This window comes from Mauremys reevesii, linkage group 1 (genome assembly GCF_016161935.1).
Source record: "Mauremys reevesii isolate NIE-2019 linkage group 1, ASM1616193v1, whole genome shotgun sequence".
NCBI lineage: Eukaryota > Metazoa > Chordata > Testudines > Geoemydidae > Mauremys > Mauremys reevesii.
Genome location: NC_052623.1, coordinates 279,827,277 through 279,849,095, shown reverse-complemented (window position 1 = coordinate 279,849,095; position 21,819 = coordinate 279,827,277). Strand labels below are relative to the sequence as shown.

Here is a 21,819-nt window from a genome sequence, read left to right as displayed (position 1 = left end):
GGATCCCAAACGTAGGTTTGGCCATGACTTAAATCTGTATTTGTGAACCATGTACAAAGTAAGTATTATGTCCAGATTGTGTGAGGGCAATTCATATAACTCTGCTTGGCATATCAGGTACCCTAAAATGGTATTAGAGTCCTGCCTGTTGATTTACCCTGTTGACAGTGTTCTCAGACATCACTGGCTGGACTTCTACTTCTTATGGAATGACTATTGACCTGTTAAAGGGGTTTCTGTTGGTTCTTTAGTTTGAATTTATTACTCAGTCTTGGTAAAGTATGCCTCTAATGCTTCCATTTATTTCATTCTACTCACCTTAACTCACTTTGTCCCCCATTTGGTTTCTTTCTAATGTGTAAATAGCTTACGAGGAATGTGGCAAATAAAATAACATTTAGGTCTGGATGCATATGTGAGTTCAGCTATTCTTTGTTCTCTGAAGTTTGGTGCTAATATGCTCTTGCACACCACCTTAAGTCAATAAGATCAGATATGTATCTTCCTATTCCTATTAGGTCCACAAATTATTGAATAGACAAATTTTTTGACCCACAAGCATATTCAGACGCCAGAAAGTTTGGGGTCATTTTGAAGTAATATAATGGTGTCTAGGTAAATATTCTACAGTGTCTGCTGATAAAACTGTGTAATCCATTTTTATATGGCTTGCAGCAACTCCATTACAAAAGCACAAGTCAGACTTCAGTTTTGAACTAAAAAAAAAACAAAAAACCTGACATAGTAACACTTTATTCTTTTTCTTTTGTAGGCTGGAGTAAAGGGAAAACTAGGCAGACTGCTGGGGATATTTGAGGTGAGCTATTTAAAAACAAAAAAACCCAAACACACATACCTAAATACAGATGTGTCGACTGTGCAAGTTGATAGGCTGGTGAAACCGACATCTGTGCAGTAGTACCAGATTTGAAGTTCTCCGAGAAAGTCAAGTGTTACTTGTTTTGATCTTACAAAGTAGATTTAAAGTGTTTAAAAGAAAAAAGTTGGAAAAGGAGGTGGGGAAATGGGCTTGTGCTTTTTTGCTTCTCTGATGTTTAGGGCCTGGAAAGTAGGAAGTCTTCAAGATGTTGGAAATCCAGGTGTTCTCTTCCCAATTTTCCTGGAAGAAATGTATGGATACCTGAAGAACTAATAGGCTTGACACTTGGAAACCAAAAAAGTGAAACCAGACTTTTTTAATTCAGACTAAACATTTTCTTCAACACCCAGCTTTCTAAAATAGCCATAGATCTTTAAAGCCAGAAAATACCACCAGATTATCTGGTCTGACCACCAGTATATCACAGGTCACTGAACACTACCCAACCACCTGCACACTAAAAGCCCACTGGCATTAAACCAAAGTATTACTGCCCTCCGTTGTATGCAACATAGACTTCTCCGTTGTATGCAACATAGAACAGGAGAGATAAGGGTGAACCAGTGCCTGAAGCCCCTGAAATCAGAGAATGAGACCCAGATGTTTCTAGCAAGTGACTAGTTCCATGCTGCAGGGAAGGTGGGTTTTTTTTTTGGTTTGTGTCTTGTTTGTTTGTGTTTTTAAACAAACAAACCAAAAAGACCTAGTCACTGCTAGTCTGGTTGGGGTGGGGGAAGGAGAGAAGAATTCCTTCCTGACCCTGAGTATGGGCATCAGTTAGTTGTTGAGCACGTGAGCAAGACTTGAGAGAATGCTTGATACCACCTTAGACCACTGGCCAATACTATCCAATGTCCCTTCTCCAGCTGTGGCCATCTCTGGTGCTTCATATGAAAGACGAAAAAAAAATCAGTCAATATCAGTGGGGGCAACTCAGATTCAATACCTAGTCCTTTTAAGGTCTCTGAGAGCTTTCAGTCCATTTCCTTGGTTTTACTTTTGGCTTCACACAAGACAAGATTGAACATTCTTAGAATATTGGAGAGTTTAAAAAATCAATTCTAAAAATCAGGCTTTCTCAAAAGCAAAAAATCCCCAAAACAACAACATTCCTTTGTCCTTGAAGTGTGGGTGACAAAGGGACCCAATCTAGTCAGCTTGAGTTACTTTTTAACTTCTGGTACTACAACTGTATCTTCCAATTTTTGTAGTTTGACAGTCACTATTATCCTGTTTTTAAAAAATGTTTCCCCTGATGCTTTGTGGCAGACCCACACAAATGGGGAACTGATGATTCAAAATAATGTCAAATGCTCACAAAGAATTGGAGAATAAAACCTCCAATTTTTGCTATAGTTACTTTAAACATTGGTTGCAACAGTAGCATATTAGGTTATTTATCCCTTTAAAAGAGTAACAGATCAATAGTTTCAAAGACAAGGGGAGTCTTCCCCTGCTCCACAATCAAAGCAAAGCTTGAGTAGATGTGTTAATTATATCTGCCATATAAAAGCCTTACTGGGTACTTATAAATAAATAGCTTATATTAACAAGGCCAAAATAACTAAAATAGTTATATGGTTCAATTTAATACATAGTACAATATGCACCTGAAGCACCACTTAAGTGTGTGGTGGGATCTATTAAATGATGCCAAGCTGTCCTGGAAAAGGAATGCTATACAAAATAAAGGTGCCTACTTAAAAAGGCATGTTGAACATATTGCATTGACTGGCCATTGTATGAAAACAATTTTATTAGGCGAAGGTGTAACATATAAACGGATGCTGTCTGGCACAGGAAATTAACTTATAAAGAAAGGTAGAGTGAATTACATCTACTACAAAAGGTTCTAACATGATAATTTTACCATTATTTCATGGCTGAAATCTAACACATGCACTTGAACTCCTTGCCAGTATGAAAAATAAGTGGGGTGATCCTAAACTAAATTGGAGTAAATAAAAAGATAGATGAAATTTGTCAACAAGAAAATAGTCTCAGTATAACTTTGCTTCTTTAATGGAAATTAATGTTTAGGATTACAGATTGTTAAAGAATAGATTTAAAAATTACAAATCTTATTTTACTTACACCCTGAAAGTAGTTCTCAATTTCCACCTTATTTACCTCCCAAAACCATGCCTCTCAAGGACTGATTCTCAGACAGTGACTTGACTGACATAACACATCAAGCAATGCAGTGAATGTAGCTGTATTTTAAATGGTGGTTATGCCAACTGTTTCACAAGTTCTGAACTGAAGTCCTAACAAGTGTTTAGAAACCTATAACTGCCTCAGAGGAAGACAAACATAATATACCTTGCATACTTCGATATGCTATACCATGGAGAGCAGAAATTCCTTGAGATAGCTGATAGTAAGCTTGGATATATAGTACTGATGTTCAGAGTAACTTTTAGCCTAGTTAAACTACAAGTGCTTCTATTTTAATCTGGCTCTTGTCTATTTTCCATATTGTGCAGCAGTCAGTTCCATAGGCTGATGATACCCTGTTTCAAAATATCCAGTCATGTGACTGTCAGACTTTATGCTAAACTGCAATGACTGTTGAACAGTTATGAAGCATCAACAGATAAAAACTAGAATTAAAATTAAAACAAATTCACTTGATTGTCAGATATTTAGTTTTAAGACATGAGTTAAAAATATGGCTTCATATACCATAGGAGATAAAATATGGCTTCAATGTCTAAATGATGTCTGAGTACTCGCATTCCTAATTTTTTTTCTTTCTACTTTGAAAATCCAGATAGCTTCAAATGTTCTTCCTTCTTTGGATCTTAAATGGCAGTCTGAGTAGAGACATACAATTTTTCTATGTGGTGGTATGAAATATATTGAGAGAGGCACTCACATTACAAAAGTTCAGAATCAAATATTAGGTGGAGTTTATCTAGAGCAGCAACCTGCCAGTGAACAGACTTAAAAAAAAAAAAAAAAGTCATTCAGCCTATGAATAGGATAAAATGCAAACTTTGAATCAGCTAAGACATACATGGCCCAGGGATACACTTCCATCTTTGGAAATGGCAAAAATCTGTCTCCCATACTTAAATACCCCTTTCACATTCCATGTCAAATACTACCAACAGAAGTTGGACCAATAAAAGATATTACTTCACCCACCTTGTTTCTCTAACATCTTTAACAGTACAATACTCTTTCCTCTTGAGGAGGATGCTGTGGAACTGATGGATTGATGCCCAAGTCACGTGGAGCGAGGCAGAGAGATTACTGCATCTGCTACATCTACTTTAGCTGTAGGTTTCCAGAAACCAATAAAATGCTGATTGGTTAATATTTTCTCCAAGTTCAGCCACTGTTCACGCGAGTGTCACCATAGTATCCAAATATTTCAGAGGTAAACTAGATATGCATCTAGATATGCATGAGATCCCTAATAGGTAGACTTTTTGGAATCTTCCGTGTGGTTTTTTTTTTCCCTAAATTTGTATAGGTTATTTACACAAACTATCATTTTGGTACAAAATCTTACACAGATAGGATTTGTTCATTCATTCATGCCCGTCACCCCAACCGGGGTATGGGCCGCCAACCACATCTCCAAGCAAATTTGGATTAGCCTAATTGCGGGCAGCCTGTTCCTCTGGATCCCCCCCTTAACTGAGAACACTCACAATATTCTTTGGTACCTCTGTTCTTTGGTTGCTTTCACTTTATTGCTCAGATTGTTTCATAGTGTAGCCCTAGCATTTCTTTTAGGCTACATCTAATACTGTAGGACTCCTAGGCCTGGCTACGCTGCTGCTTAAGTCGATGTGAGTTACTACGTCGCTCAGGGATGTGAAAAAATCACCCCACTGAGCAATGTAGCTTATCTCGACCTAGCGTGGTGTCTGCTGTGTATTATGTAAGCAGGAGATGCTCTCCCTCCAACTTAGCTTTCACCTCTCGAGGAGTTGGAGCACTGAAGTCACCAGGAGAGCACTCTGCCATGAACTTATCGCATCTTCACCAGACCCGCTAAATCAGTGCTGCTACATCGATCACAGCAGCACCAATTTAGAATGCAGGTCTAGACAAGCCCTCAGACTAGGTAACAGCTGTACCATGTCTGTCTAGTTACTCATCCCTTATCTGGCTTTTCAGTTGGAGGCATGTCCGCACTTTAAACAGCTTCACTCCCCTAGATAACTGACTTCAGTTTTAGGGCACGTTGGATGGAGCTCCTTACCAGCTAATATATTTAACTTTCTAAATCGGAGGCCATTTGTAATGCCTCATCTCTAAAGCAAAGCTAGAAGGTAAGGAACCGGCCACTATACCTCCTTTTAGGAGAAGGGGTTAAAGCTAGGAGTTAAGCTACATATTTGAATAGTTTGTTAGGTTGTTTTTGGGCAGGCATGCTGGACTCCAGTGGTAAAGCAATAAAGATGCCTATGCTGTGAGGACTAAGTTGACTGAATTGGAGAAGTTCCCTCTATCACTGTTGCAGTTACTACATCTTTTTGCCCCTTTTTAGTCTGAGTGTGCCCACCTTAGGTGTTTGGTTTCTTGTCCTTACCTGTCCCTGTGTGGAATTTCTCAATTCTCCTACTCTTAGACTGGGATCTGGGTACACTACTTGCTTATCAGCCTGCAACTCTAACAGGGTTTTAAGGATTGCTGACTGTGATGTTGACCAACAACCTTCTTAGAACTTTTATTTAGGAATTAGAACAAAACAGTAAATTATTTTAAACAGCCTACATATGCACTATTAGGGCATGTCTACACGAGACAATACTGCATGGCAATCTAATGCACTGTAGATTCACACCTTGGCTTGCCACACAGTAACATTCTGGGTAGATAAGTCAGAAGTCTCATATGTCACTACAAACCAAGTTAGATGGTTCAGTTTTGTTCCAGTAGCCAGCTTAAATTCCCCTACAGATCCTCTTGTCTCTGATGCTCAATCTGTTTCTCTGTTCTACCTTGTTAAAACTGGCTTTGGAGCGCCCCAAAGAGCAGCCATTAAGGGTACTTACTTTGCTGTCATCCATGAGTTACCCATAACTGCAAGCTGTTGGGTGATTAGGGAAGAAAGAAAGAAAGAAAGGCTTTCTCTAGTAGGTTAGTGGGGTCTGCTAACCAGTCAGACCTCCAGGGTGAAAGAAGCATTCTGTTATATAGTAGTCACCTGTGTTCCCTCTAAGCTGTGTGGTTGGGCAGCCGCCCAAGAGTGATTCAAGTGCCACGTACTTGATTAGCAGAGCTGTGCACAATCTGGTAGCTGTGTTCAGGTGCCCCCCTCCAATGTGTGCAGCCACATTGCTCCTGGGACCCTCGTGCAGGGTGTGGAAGGGGGGTGCTGATGTCAGGTGCTGCCCACACCCAATACCTCATGTCTGCAGAGTAGGGGAGGGGGGACGTGGCTCAGGATAGGAGCAGGAGAGCTTTCAGTGAGACCGCGCACAACGTCTCTCATACTAGTTGCTGTTGTTACTACTTGGTACTTCCTGCAATGCACCTATATTCTCTGTAATTGTATTCTTTCAAAGTGTTGTTTTACTGTTTTGACTGGTCTGTGCATTTTCATAATTTTTATTTCTTACACTTAAATTTACTACTTTGGGTAGTGAGTTCTAAAATGCTTAACCTGTGCTGGCTGGAGTAATTATCCCTATGGTAACGTTAATATATTTATTTATATTTATAAATGTAAATAAATAAAATACAAAAAAAATTATAGGTTTTTTGTATCAGAGGGGTAGCCGTGTTAGTCTGCTTCTGTAGAAGCAGCAAAGAATCCTGTGGCACCTTATAGACGGATGGCTCCTATTCTTTGCTGCTTCTATAGGTTTTTTGTTTCTACTGGTGGTGCACATCCGCACATTACCTTGGTGCACGTAAAATTTATTCCACACATGGATGGAAAAAATTAGAGGGAACATTGACAGTCATAACTTAGTATTGGTAGATCTAGATTCAGTATTAATTATTAAGGAGCACACTCTTTTGCTCATGAATCCCTTGTCTATTTCACCTACACTGAGTGAAATTCTGTAATCTCCATTATACATGTGGTCAGACTAGATGAGCATGATGGTCCTTCCTGGACTCTCTCCTAAGTGTAGATGTTTGAGAGTTAACTAAATGAATATCATCCAGTTTTCACACCATAGCATCCACTATGCTTTCAATTTTGATTCTATTCAATACTAAGGGTGGCTTTCCTGTTTGATGGAAAAATGGAAGTTCAAATTCTCTTGTTTAGTGCTGCAATAGTAAGGCTTATGAAGGATTTTATAACTATTGAATATAGTCAATAAAAGAGTTGGTTTTGTTGTCATCAGATACATTGCACACCTTAATCTAAGGTAAATAATTTAAGAATGTGAATTTTTTAAAAAGTATGTCTTTAAAAATAACTTCCAGATTACTGTGAATTAAAATGTGTATTTCTAACATTCAAGCAGAACCAAGACCGGAAGCATAGGACTTACGTTTACGTTCTGACAGTGACTGAAATATTGGAAGACTGGGAGGATTCAGTTAACATAGGCAAGTTTTTGTTTTTATCCTTGCTCTGTGCTAACTTTAATTATGAAGTGTATTTTTATTTTCTAGAACCTACAACAGTGGATTCTTTTCTAAATCTGGAGAGAACCCTAATCTGTGGCAAAACTGAAATGATTGTAAATGTTTTCCTCAACTGTACAAAACTTAACCTTCAAATACAATATAGAAATAACACAATATATGAAGTAGGCCTTATAAAGCAATAAGATGGGATAAACGGTAACTTTAGACATAATTGGAACTCCCAGTTGTCTAGTCATAATTAGTCTAGTCGTAATTGCAAGTGTTTAGAAAATGGGTATGTTTTATGGAAAACTATTTTTAGCAGATTTTTGCTTTTTGTTGAAAAACTTCCAATTTTTGTTTCCAGAAAACAAAAAGGTGTTTTGATTTCCATACGAAAACAATGACAAAGGCATTATCAAACTTTAATGAAAAACTTTGATTAGCTTTAGTCAAACTTATACTTCATCACTTCTCTAGCACTCGAGCAACACCAATATTAGTCATAAGCAAGGATAAGATTAGATCATAAAGTCACAGATTCCGTAACTTTGAGATCTCTGTGACATTTTCCGCATCAGCCTCAGGGCAGCAGGGCCAGAGCTCTCAACCAGCAGTGGAGTACCTGGAGCCATCTGGCCTCCCCTCCCAGAGTGGGGCTTGGGCTGTCTTTCCCCCTGCTTGGACTGCAGTCTCACGCACCCCTCCCCCAATCATTTTTAGTAAGTCACGGACAGGTTGCAGGCTTCTGTGAATTTTTGTTTGCCAAAACCTGTCTGTGACTTTTACTAAAAATAACTGTGAAAAAAATCTTAACCTTACACATAAGTTATGTTCACTGGCTAAACCTGCTATGTCAGTGATTCTCAAACTTTTTTGTACTGGTGACCCCTTTCACACAGCAAGCCTCTGAGTGCGACCCTATATATATATATATATATATGTATATGTATATATATGTATATGTATATATATATGTATATGTATATATATATGTATATATATATGTATGTATATGTATATATATATATATATATATGTATATGTATATGTATATATGTATATATATGTGTATATATATGTGTGTGTATATATATATATATATGTGTATATATATGTGTGTGTATATATATATATATATATGTGTATATATATATATATGTGTATGTGTGTGTGTGTTTAATTTATAACACTATTATAAATGCTGGAGGCAAAAGCGGGGTTTGGGGTGGAGGCTGACAGCTTATTGACCCCCCCACATAATAACCTCATGACCCCCTGAGGGGTCCCGACCCCCAGTTTGAGAACCCCTGTGCTATGTTTAGGTCAGAGGTCAGCAGCCTATGGCACGCATGCCAAAGACGGCACACAAGCCGATTTTTAATGGCACACTGCTGCTTGCTGGCGTCCCGGCCGCCGGCCCCGCTCAGCCCACTGCCGAACCCAGGCCAGCAGCGGGCTGAGCAGGGCCGGCGGCCGGGACCCCGGCAGGCAGCAGCATGCCATTAAAAATCCGGCCCAGCCCGGCCCGCTCTTCTCCACCCCTCCCGTTGGCATTTGCACATGCTTTCCTGACCTCTGTCACTTCCGGCAGGAGGTTGTGTTTCCGGGTTAGCGTGTCCATACCACTACCTGGTGTCCGCAGAGTCTGAGCAGCCCCACTGGCGGGGGCAGGAAGAGGGACCCAGCCTCACCAGAGTTGCAGTGCCCATGAGGCCTGTAAGTGGGGAAGGGTCCTGGGTCCCAGCTGCGCCGTGTGCTCACCCGCCCCGAGTACGGCCAGCCCCGCTCCCTGGACTCATGCAGGCTGCCCCAGGGTTGCAGCCCCGGTGCCGGGATGAGCTCAGCTCTGTACTGGGGCAGGCTGCGTCCCACAGCCTGAACCCGAGCCCCGGGGCTGCAGCTCGCCGCCTGCTGGACCCTGGGAACAGCTGGGTCACGCCTCTTTCCCCACCCCAGGTCACTGGACCCCGCTCCCCTCTGGCATTGAGGGCAGAACCCAGGAGTCCGGAGCCCTAGTCTCAGTCTTCCCCCCACCCCCTTGAACAACTAGAGCCTAGTTGGAAACCTAGGAATCCGGAGTCCTCGCTCCCAGCACTCCTCCCCTGAGCGTCAGACACCAACCCCTTCCCGGAGCCCAGGAGTCCCAATTCCCACCCCGCTCCCTGCCCTACCCGCCCCCCCAAGCCACTGCCCTGATCCCTGCATGCCCCTCACACACACCCAACTCCCTGCCCTGACTCCTGCATCCCCACACATACCCAGCCCCCACACACCCCATGCCCTGACTCTTGCACCCCTCACACCATATGGGAGCTGCCCAGGTAAGCACTCCACACCCAAACCTTCTTCCCCAACCCTGAGCCCACTCCCTCATTCTAGCTCCTGGCCAGACCCTACATCCCAACCCTCAGCCTGCTCCTTCACCCCCAGCCCAGTGCTCAGTGCACTCCCACCCTCAGCTCAGTGCAGAGAGAGAGGAAGAGAATGGGCTCGAACCAGGGCGAAGGTAGGTACCCACTCTATGTGGGCAGGGCCGGGACCTCAGACCAGCAGCGGGCTGAGCTGCTCAGCCCACTGCTGGTCTTGGATCCCGGCCGCTGGCCCCACTCAGCCTGCTGCCAGTCTGGGGTTCTGGCTCCCGGCCCCTTGCCAGCCGGGGGTCCCGGACTCCGGTCCCACTCAGCCCACTGCCAGCCTAGGTGAACGGAACCCCAGGCCGGCAGTGGACTGATCAGGTCAGCGGCATAAGATCAGCATTTTAATTTAATTTTAAATGAAGCTTCTTAAACATTTTGAAAACCTTGTTTACTTTACATACGACAATAGTTTTGTTATATACTATAGACAGAGAGACCTACTAAAAAACGTTAAAATGTATAACTGGCACGCGAAACCTTAAATTAGAGTGAATAAATGAAGACTCGGCACACCACTTCTGAAAACGTGTCAACCCCTGGTTTAGATGCATAGAGTATCTAGTCCAGTGGTTCTCAACCCATTTACCGTTGTGGGCTGCATATGCATTTCTCTGTGTTGTGGGCTGCATCCACACAATGTGTACTACCTGTATGGCCCTGAGGATGTCATAGGGGCCACAGCTGTGTGCTGATTGGGCAGTAAGTGGCCCATGGACTGCAGGTTGAGAACCAGTGATGTAGTCAGTCTAGTTAAAAAGCATTTTTTGAAATGTATCACATGACTACCCTTTTGCTAAATGTAATCAGTTACAGATATCCCTAACAAGTTAGTCTGCCTTCCATGTGGTTACTTAAATATTAACATATTGCACTCATTGAGCAGTATGTTGGTCAGTTATCTGATAGTGCAGATTCCTGTGTGATCCAAAACAGTATCCTTGGTTAGTAGACGGCTTTCCCATTTCAGGAACTGGAATTTTAATACTTTAACATAATACTATACATTTATAGAATTGCATTTTTTGCCATCAAGTGGTATGTCAGTCATGGCAGTGTCCCTTTAAAAGAATGTTTTAAAAATTACAATAGCAGCACAATATATGTAATGCAAGTTGTACAGCAAAATGAAAATTGAATTAACAGATTTTTCATGTTTTCAGTGTAGAAATAACTCCTTTTAAAAAAAACAAACAAACCCTTAGTGCAAGGGTTCCCAAACTGTGATATATGTACCCCTGGGGATATGCAAGACATCTCTGGGAGGGGGGAGAAATTATGTAATGGTGGATTTTATTTATAGCATTTTCATAGTAGGCTACTCAAATGAAGCTTTACAACTCTGGACATTTCGTTACATAAAATATGGTAGTTTAATTTACTTCAAGATATACCAATGAGAACACAGATGCTGACGTACGGAGCCCTCACCTCCAGTCACCATACGTTGCGGGTTCGTTTGCCCAGCAACTGTCCAGTGTACTGAGCTCAGAACTTATAGTGTGATGTATAGAACTGAAAAAACCCTCTAACAGGAGTCGGCAACCTTTCAGAAGTGCTGTGCTGAGTCTTCATTTATTCACTCTGATTTAAGGTTTTGCGTGCCAGTAATACATTTTAATGTTTTTAGAAGGTCTCTTTCTATAAGTCTATAATATATAACTAAGCTATTGTTGTATGTAAAGTAAATAAGGTTTTTAAAATGTTTAATAAGCTTCATTTAAAATTAAATTAAAATGCAGAGCCCCCCCCCCCCCCCCCCGGACCGGTGGCCAGGACCCAGGCAGTGTGAGTGCCACTGAAAATCAGCTCGCGTGCCGCCTTTGGCACCTGTGCCATAGGTTGCCTACCTCTGCACTATATCTGTATGTAACAGTGAAATATGGACAGATGGCCGAAGACAGTGTTAAGAACACACACAGTATTAGTGATGAGAAGGGTAGGGGTATGCAGGCAGTTGGTAGATCTGGAATGGGGTACACAATAAGAAAAGTTTGGTGTGTTATGGTACTTTCTGGATCATTAAAGGTGTTGCAATCATGTATTTTTGGTAGTAAATAAGATTGTATGGGTTAAAATACTAGTATTCATTGCATTTTGGGATATCCTCCATGAATCAGGAAGGAACACATTGACTTCAGGATACAGTAGCAAAATTTTTGCAATTTTAGTACAAGAGGATTGGGCTTGTGGTTAGTCTGATATACAAACATATCTTCAAATATGAATGGTAAAGAAATACAACTTTTTGTCACTATATGATGTGGAAAAAATGGAATAACTTGTACTTAACTAATTCAAATATTTTAAAAATATTTCTTAAAGGAAATGCTTCTTAGCAGCTGTGCTTTAGATGGCTTCATTTAGTCTTATCAGCTGAGACATGAGGTTTAAGAGCATTTTAGCAACTTCAAGGGGTTGCTTCAGCAAACTTCCTGGCTGCTCTGTTCTCATTGGCTGGAGGTACTCCTCAGGAGTTGCCTGTTTTTCCTTATCAATTACCAGTGCCTGGAGTTCTGCTACTAATCTATCCTCTACCAAATGTCAGATGTTAAATTTACTCCCCCTCTATCATCTTGAAGACGGCAGATGAATAATGCACATGTTCCCTCTGGTATGTTTAAAGTGAAATAGCTATTCCAGAATAACTTCAGGCATGAACACTTTGGCCTGGTCCACACTAAAAAGGGGGTTCGAATTAGGGTACGCAAATTCAGCTACGGGAATAGCGTAGCTGAATTCGAAGTACCCTAATTCGAACTACTCACCCGTCCAGCCGCGGCGGGGTCGAACTCCGCGGCTCCCCCGTCGACTCCACCACCGCCGTTTGCAGTGGTGGAGTACCGGAGTCGACCACGGTGCTTCTAGATCAGACGCGATAGTTCGAACTCCGTGAAGTCGAACTCACCGCGTCGACCCGCGCGGTGAGTATGGACCTGCCCTTTGAGTGGATTATGCTACTTTGGCAAATGGCATTGCTTTCATAAGTGTCCACACAAGGAGTCATTCAGGAGGAGTTTGTGTCGACATGCCCTGTGCTATAAAGAAGCCAACCATGAATCCGTCTGTTCCTGTTCCCAGCCATTAGGACTAGACGTGTTTGTTTTAAAGAGCATGGATTCTGCATAAACTGATGGACTGGATAGAGTAGATATAGGACCTCTACAAAAGAGACCCTGTATCTAAAATGTTGTTTTTTGTTAGCATCTATTTAGTTTCAATGAACAAGATAGATTTGACTAAATCTTTGTTGTCCAACTTTTCTTGATGTCACTTCCCTGTTCTCCAGTTGTCAGTCTACCAGAGCGCAGACAACCTGGATTTCCAATGTAAAGAAACAAGGGAAAACAAATCTTTTAGGACTCTCTACACTAAAGAGGGGGAGGCACAAAGACCACTTTTCCTCTGCTGCTCAGCTGTTACTCCTGTGTTACCTGCCACCCCCACTTACACTTGTGGGGAGGATGTTTGATCTTAATTCAGTTTGTATTTTTGCTTTGCACTTGACCTTTAAGTTTTTGGACCTGGAGTTTTTGGAACTGGCTATTGTAGCTGAACTGCTATTGAAACTTGTTTGTAACATATTTTTCTTTGATGTAAATTACTCATTCAGGAAGGAAAAGAGAATGGTTTAAAGTAGAAGATGCTATCAAGGTTCTTCAGTGTCATAAGCCTGTTCATGCGGAATACCTGGAAAAACTGAAACTGGGCTGCTCCCCCACCAATGGGAATTCTGTGGTCCCCAATCTTCCTGATAACAACTCCTTATATGTCACTTCTGCACAGACTTCTGGGTTGCCCTCTACTGTGAGATAAAAATTGGGATTACCTTTTTACTCATGCGCCATGACAAGGTGGAGGAGGGGGGAATGTATTTGTGTTCACATGCAGACCTCTTTGACTATCAGTCCTCAGCAAAATGTGTGAATACATCATAACATTCAGACACTGACTTTTTTTTCCCTTTTAACAATGTAAAATAGTATTTCAGCAAACTAAAGCCATATATGGAATTTTTTAAGATGCCTTAACTGGCCATTTTTTAAAAACAATCAATATATAAACTTACACATCTGCTAAAAATAACAAACATCTGGGTTAAGTGGAACTTATTCCAGATTTTGGTTTAATTTTTTTTAGTCAGGTAGTCGTTAAAAAAAAAATGTTTAGCAGGAAAATTCTTGAACAAATGGCAGTAACATTTCTCTTAAACTTCCACTCAAAATGTACAATTAAAGTGCTAGATGACCTCTAAAATACTACCACTATCTGGGAAACTGAGCATCCTATTCACCTTAGATACATAAGCATGACTACAATAAAGCACTAAATACATCTAGCCAATCACAGCAAAGGATTCAAACGTCAAGCAACATTTTTCCCTCTGTTACCTTGACCTGTGGAATCTTAACATACAAAATGTAGTTGACAGCTCGAGCAAAGATTCGGAAAAGAGGCTCAACCATTGATGCTTTGTTGCTACAATTCCAAAAGCTGTTCAAAGACTTTTTTTTGTAGTACTTGGCCAGATAAGCAAGAAATTCATAATTGTAGAAAGAGGTACATGAAAACTGAAAACATGTTCCCCCCTACTCCCGCTGATCATTAAGTGTTGCCTTCCTCTGATATCCTAGCATTCATTTTGCTGATGGTGCGATCCCATAGTTTTCTAGGATTGCATCAGTTTCTTCCAGTTTTGAGTCTCTTGTAGCTTCTGTGGCATATAAGACGAAAGTACAGTGTTTGGAAGAAATTTATGCCTATAAGGGAACAACATGGCTAGGTCTAAGTCCGTTAGCAAACTAGTAATCAAGAGGAAATGGCACTTTGTGGACTAGGAGCAGAATGGGCTGGTATTGACATTTCAGATATACCAATATTTTTGTTACCTTATTAATGACTATGCTGGATATCCCAATTAAAGTTGTAATACTTCAAAAATAGTCTTGACCGTTCCAAAAAACGGCTTTTGCTCTCTGAAGTGAAAGTAGAACTAACTGGCGTAAACTTGGGACAGCATCCTGTCATAATTACCATTTCCCCCCCGTACCTGTCAACCAAAAAGGATAGAAACTGACCTTAACCATGGGTCCCAAACATGTTCTTGCCACTGTGCCATTAAGACCGTTTCTACAAAGAATGCCATCTAGCTCATGCAGATACTTTTGGAATCTAAATATTAATTCCAGTCACCTCTTCTTTCTGGGCAGAAAGCCAAAACTGAGGTTGGGGTAAACATTGTGTGTCTTGTGAAGGCTGTTTTGGGTAAACTCATTCTTTTACATAGCATTTGAACCCTTTGTAAATAGTCCAACTGGTAAATAGTGAGTGTAAAATGGAAAGTAAATGTAATTTAAACATTTTGTTACTCAACACACAACTTCTACTTTTTTAGCACAAATTGTGTAAAATGCTGCTATAAATTAAACTTTTGCGTGCTGTTACACTTTTTTAGGAAAATATTGGTGCCACAAGTGATCCTTTTTGAAGAATGAGATCTTTGTGCCATATATAAATGCATTTAAACCATGGATAGTAATGTTTTAGAGGTTTCACCTCATGTAAACTGCTCTTTGAAGAGGCCATAAATACTACTGATTAGAGATGGCCCTAAACATGAGCCAAAAAACAGAAGCTGCCTGAACTTTGAGGTGGGATGTTTTTTTAAATCCCCGGATCAGCACTAGCCCTATGGTTTTAGTTCCAGGTCGCTTCTAAAATCGGAAGAGCAGGCATGTCTTCTACGTATAGTTCAGATGCACCACAGAATGGTGGAATCATCATGAACAGTTGATCTCATGAGACCTCAGGTATTTGAGGGCCAAAATCTCAACAATTCATGAGATTTTTAAACCCATTTTTAATTCTTCTGATCTAAACACCACCACCATTGCCTAGCTTTCGTCCTGACTGAAGGGCTTATAGAATTGAAAAGAGACTTACTAATTAAAACATCTGGAGAGCTGAAGTCAGGTGCTTTGAAAAGAATGTCTCGTACAATGACAGAATGGTTTAATGGTAATAGAAACATCTGATTTTTAAGTTGATCTAGTCTGTCTTTTTGAAACAGTGAACCATTTAACTTTTCAGTCATGTACATCGACACTCATTTTTGTTCAGTAGTCATTAACACATTAAACTGAGCTCGTAACTGTTAGCCTTTTGAGAAGTTTCTTTTGGTTGTACAACATAATCCATGAAACGACATACAAAAGTCCAAAGTAGTTACTTGGCTTCTAGTTCATAACTGCTTCTATCTCAAAACAGTTTCAGACTCCTGGAATGAAAAGAAAACCCATATTTGTATAAGATATTAGTGGTAATGCATGATCTTATTTTGTAGCTCTCTATGTATTTGATAACCGTGTAAAAATGTACAGAATTGCTGTTGCTAACAAATTGTTGATTGCCTATAAATATTTTAATATTTTGGTTGCACACATTTTGACTGTTAATAGTGCCACATGAATTCTTAAATGCCATTCATTGTACAGATCTCTTCGGTCTCTATGCAGCTTTCAAAATGAAGCCCTGTATTGTTCAATTTGATTTCCTATGTTTTTCTATTCACAGAACTTTGAAGTATATGACAGTAAAGGTAAACTGGCAATACTGTGCAGGCTCTTGCTTTACGTATGCTACAGAAAACCATTCTGTCAAATTCCTTTTTTATGTTTGAGTCTTTTAACAGTCTAAGTGAACACTAAAGTTAAATTCTACAGAAATGGATGGTGTAAAACTTGGGATAAGGAGGATAAAATTTTCCATCAGCTCCTGCTGTCAAGATTATCTATAGAAGCATGTTACTGCCAGCAGTTTCCTCACGTTCTTACAAAGGTTTCCAGTTTGGTTTATGAAGTAACTAGTGGTGGTTTTATGGCTTACGGTGGTGCATTATTTGTGCAAATAGGACTAGATTTTACCTTTTTAACCTCCCTCCCCCCAAGTGAGCTGCTGGCGGCTCTGAGGCTTGCCTGGCTCTGTGAACAGATAAAGGAATCTGATTTGCATCAATGGTTTTCCTGTAGCAGCCATGGTTTGGGATCATCATGACCCAAGATAAAATAATGTGATATGTTATTGCCAATGGAAATAGCTTCTGCTCTACCTGAATTGGAAGCTTAGTTAAAATAAATACCTACTTAAAAATGGATGTTTTAACACTGCAAAAGTATCAAGTGTATTGCACAGAGACTGTTAAAGTGAAAAGCATAATTTGGTGACTTACTGCACACTAACTTTGCCCAAGGTTGGTGTATTGACAAGTCACTGTGGAGAAAATCAAAAGGAAAAACCTCTTTGGTTTGTTTATCAACTTGGTTCTGAGAAGAGAAATTTGAAGGAAAATCCCCAACTTAAATTGTAAACATTTTGAATTGCTTGCATGGATTTTCTTTAAAGATTGATGTAAGAATTTTGACTTTTTATATTTGAGATAAATATCAAAATAAAATCTGAACTAGTGCTATGTGTGTCATCTTTCAGTAGGCACTAGTTTTACCACTGGTAGCAAAGTGCTGATATACAATGCTTATGCCCCATCTGAAAAGGGTTTGAGATCTGCTTAAATATAGCTCCACCAAGAACCTTTAACCGTGGTTAGCCCTCTCCGTGCTCCAGTTCAAACGTCATTGTAAATGTGGCCTAAAACTGACAGTCATGCACACGTGCTCCTGTTGTGTTCTGAATAGTCCAAGTAATAGTGTGGGTGCAAATACAGTTGAGAACTTTTTTTAACTGCTTCTATAGCCCTGTGCTGTAGGAGTTGTCTGGTCACAAACCTTTTTAAACTGAACTTGGCAGAGTTAAGCTGTTTTCATTCTTCGAGCTGCCTATTAAATTGCCAGGGTGTGTAAATGTTCAAGTCCTCTCTGCTCCAGCCAGATCAGTCACATTCCTTACTCCCTGTCTACCACATAGACATTGTTGATAGTCCTAAACTGTAGCACTAGTTTGGCTTTTTTGTAGGAAAAGCAGTTTTAAAGCTTCCTTTTTGTCTTTTTAGTACCAGCTGTAGAGGGCAAGTTTTCTCCCTCATCCTGGCACTTGTTCCCACTATGGGAGAGGGGATCTTAACTTCATACTCATTCTTTCTCCCACATGATAAATATCTCATGTAGGACACCCAGCAAACACTGATGCTGCTTGCAAAGCTTTCTGAGAGCGCCATGAAGGCTAGCACCAAAACATTTCACTCTTTTCCTGCAGGGAGTTCCAGGCGCTTGGGAGCCAGGAAGTTGTGTAGGATGGCCTTAGGCTAAAAGGAGTATTGATGGAGAGAACCGAGAAAGGTCATATCCATTCTCAGAGACTGAGGTTCAAGCACCATGTTTGTGTAGCATTCTGAAAGATGGGATCAAGGGTAGTCTGTATTTACTGTCCCTCCAAGTGCTGCTCTCAAAAAAAAAAAACCCATCCTGACAACTGCCTTTTCTCTTGTCTATCTCAGCTCCCCTGCCGCGCCCCCTCCCATACCTCTCATGGACAAGGTTGGGAGCATGAAAGAGGGCAAGGACTGGCTGTATTGTGATAAGTATCAGAGGGGTAGCTGTGTTAGTCTGGATCTGTAAAAGCAACAAAGAATCCTGTGGCACCTTATAGACTAACAGATGTTCTGCAGCATGAGCTTTCGTGGGTGAATACCCACTTCTTCAGATGCAAGTGGTAGAAATTTCCAGGGGCAGGTTTATATATGCAAGCAAGAAGCAAGCTAGAGATAACGATGTTAGTTAATGTGAATGGCTTGCCAATTACAGAACCAGTTTCTCCTCCCTTGGTTTTCACACCTCAACTGCTAGAACAGGGCCTCATCCTCCCTGATTGAACTAACCTCGTTATCTCTAGCTTGCTTCTTGCTTGCATATATAAACCTGCCCCAGGAAATTTCCACCACTTGCATCTGAAGAAGTGGGTATTCACCCACGAAAGCTCATGCTGCAGAACATCTGTTAGTCTATAAGGTGCCACAGGATTCTTTGTTGCTGTATTGTGATGTTCACCTCCCTACTGTTCTCCCTGAGACCAAACCACTACTAGCTGATCAGTTAATCCTGTTGCACTCAAGACTGAAGCTGGAGAACTTTTTGACACAGTGGGTGCATATGGTGTTAACTGGGGAAGCATTGTAGCAGAGGTATACTGTAATCTGTCTGCTGTGTGGGTTTGAAGCTCTGACACAGGGCCTTGATCCTGGTTGACTTAATTAAAGAGAGCTAGTCAGAGTGGTCTTAAGCAGCCATTGTGCCTTTTTGGTCTGCTTGGTTATGTGTAATTAAGCAAATTGGAAGCCTGGGAGCATTCTAGTCTACCCCATTTCAGTTGCTCCTTTTAAGTACAACCCCTACAAACATGTGATCTTTGAGTAGATATCTCCTAAGACATGAAGATGAATTACTTTAGTTTAGCCAGCTCGTTCTCTGGTGTAGCATTTTTTTATTGGTATGTGCTGGTGGTGAGGCCTACATCTGTATTTGATTGTCTGCCTCCTAATGTAGAAAAGGCTAATGGGTATCTCAGCATTCCTGCTTCCCTCTGTGGTATTGCCAGAGATGGCTTCACTCAGCAACCCAGCAGGCATAAATTGGTCTGATGTACCCCTTATCTAACCTCAGCACCTGATGATAAAGCAGCATATAGATACAAACTAGAGCAGTGGGCCAGCAGTAGTTTTCATCTCATCCGTGACCCTAAACTACAGCCTTGCTCTTTTGAAGGCTGCTTCAGGAACACAATTGAAATTGGGCATGCCTTACTGGTGCCTCTCAGCTCTAGGTCTTTTAACATCTGTACACAGGGAGGAAACTTACCTACTTCACCGGTGTCATAAAGCCAAATTTCCACAGTGTAGTCCCCTGAGTGGAGGGGAAGTGCAAAGTACTTACTGGAAGGGGAACTACCACCATCTTCTGCATTTTTGGGGAGGTAAGAGGTGACATTCTGCCACCTTTGTTCAAGGACAAAGGCTGTGTTCAGTACCTCTCATGGATGGAAAGGACAGGTACAGTCTGTCTCACCCTTGGAAAGCAGCAGGTAGGGTATTAAACTACTTTTGCTATACCTGGGCTGTCATTTTAGGACAATTTCCCCACCTTTACATAAAAGGGAAATGTTTGTCAAAAGAAATGGAATCCAAGAACAGCACTGCCAGTGGTCAAGGCAGTTGATTCAAAGATATGAACAACTCCAGGGCAATGAACAAACCTGTTGTGTAATCAGCTTCTACTTCTCTAAGGGGCTTGGCTCAACTCCTACATCTAGCTGTGCTGGGTAGTTAATGTTCCCAAACATTTTTCCTCATACCAGATTGTCACCTTCAGTTAGTCAATAAGGGGTAAGAATATAGTCAGCACCATCTCAAGTCTTTCCCTAGGGGTTAGCTACACAGAACCCCCCTTTTAAGGGACCAAGCCTTGATATAGGGACTGCTCCTCCCCCACCCCCATACACACACTGAGATGCAGCAGTTGCTCCCATCTAATTTAGCTCCTCCCTCACTAGGCTGCTGGAGTGTAGGCTCCCATGTACAGTAGAGGAAGGCAGACCTACCTTCAGACATGGCAGGCTCCTGTCTGCAGTAGTGAGGGTTTTATGGTAGTTAGGGGAGTTCATACTGGAACCCATTCAATATTTCTTGGCTTTTTTATACTGTTTGCCCTAATATTCCAATTTTCAAGATGGCCCAGCCCACATTTGTACAAACAACTGGACTGAAGACGTCATAGGATCCAAGGGAAAAGATCAACACCTAGGAAGATGGTGCAGGGGGAAGGGTTGACTAAGATAAACAATTAGCTGGGTATGTGCCTGCTACTACACTGCATAGCAATACGCTTTATAGTTAACCCAGTGCAACAAGCAGGGTGGTGGTTTACATCTGTCAGCCTAACTGTTTAGGCTATCTGCAGCCTCAGGAAGGTACATCAGTTTTTCCACAACCTTAGAGGCAAGAAACTTGTTTTAAAATGCATCTTCTGGAACAATTTTGTAGTAGGAATGCTTCTGCAGGTGCTGCAGCCACAACTAAAGACCTATCTGTGACCAATCTTCCAGTGATGTCTATTTCATATTTAAGACACCCCCCACCCACCCCCAACTGTGTTTTCATGTCATGTGCTAACTTCTTCTGGTAAAGGGTGCTTTATAAATACACATTTGCATAAATTAATCCCTTAACTCTTTACTGTGAACATGCCTCCTCTCATAGCTGATGTTCTGTGGCTAGTCAAATTGACAGCTTCTTACCATCAAACAGCTGTCTGAGTTTAGTTCTCATTTTTTTACTAGTGCATGTTACCAGAGTAATTATATTTTGCTAAAATAGTTAGACTTTTGCTCCACCTCTTGCAGTCACGACATGTACTTCATGTTTGTTCAGTGCTTGGAAGAAGTAAATCAGCCCTCATTTGCCATCATTACTCCTTCCACTCAAGTCCAGGCTGTTACTTACTACAGATGATGCAGCATCAAACATCAGCAATAAAGCAGTTCAGATACTGTGTGCCACTCTTCACACACACTGCAGTGCTACAGAATTAAGTGGTCACAAAGAAAATCTTAAACATTTTGATGACACAACTTGTATTTATGGCCTGAAATCTATTACCGGTGGTGGACGCATGCAGTTGTATTAACCCCTCAGTGTTTTACAGGTGTTGTAAACTTTTTTTACAGTAAGCAATTAGGAATGTCAGTTGGATAGTTTAATTACACTTCCAAAGCATTTAAAAACTCCTATATTGTGCAAGAAACAGAAAATAACTTTTCAAGACCAAGGAAACAGTCTAACCTTTGTCCGAGAGGTTTTGGACAGAATGGTTTACTTTTCTTCCCACTACAAAGCAGCAGCAAATGGAAAACAAGAGTTATGGAGGGCTTAAAAATTTGTCAAAGTTTATTTTCTTATTTTGCACAGACATTTTAGACCACTGTGAAACTGAACAATACCATGGTCATACTACAAAAGGGACCACT

The 21,819-nt window shown here is 41.0% G+C and overlaps 1 protein-coding gene across 3 annotated transcripts in view; it reads left to right on the top strand.

The window, feature by feature from the left end:
• Positions 1 to 17,313, top strand: part of NUDT4 (nudix hydrolase 4) — a 56,156-nt gene extending 38,843 nt beyond the window's left edge. For 2 of the 3 annotated variants that reach the window (XM_039496597.1, XM_039496583.1), the window contains 3 exons: positions 773 to 817; positions 7,324 to 7,411; positions 13,463 to 17,313. In XM_039496597.1, the coding sequence (XP_039352531.1) occupies positions 773 to 817; positions 7,324 to 7,411; positions 13,463 to 13,665 (336 nt within the window). In that variant the 3' untranslated portion in view covers positions 13,666 to 17,313. The remainder of the gene's footprint in view (positions 1 to 772; positions 818 to 7,323; positions 7,412 to 13,462) is intronic. The other variant, XM_039496592.1, reaches the window with a different exon arrangement.
• Positions 17,314 to 21,819: the final 4,506 nt, after the last annotated feature.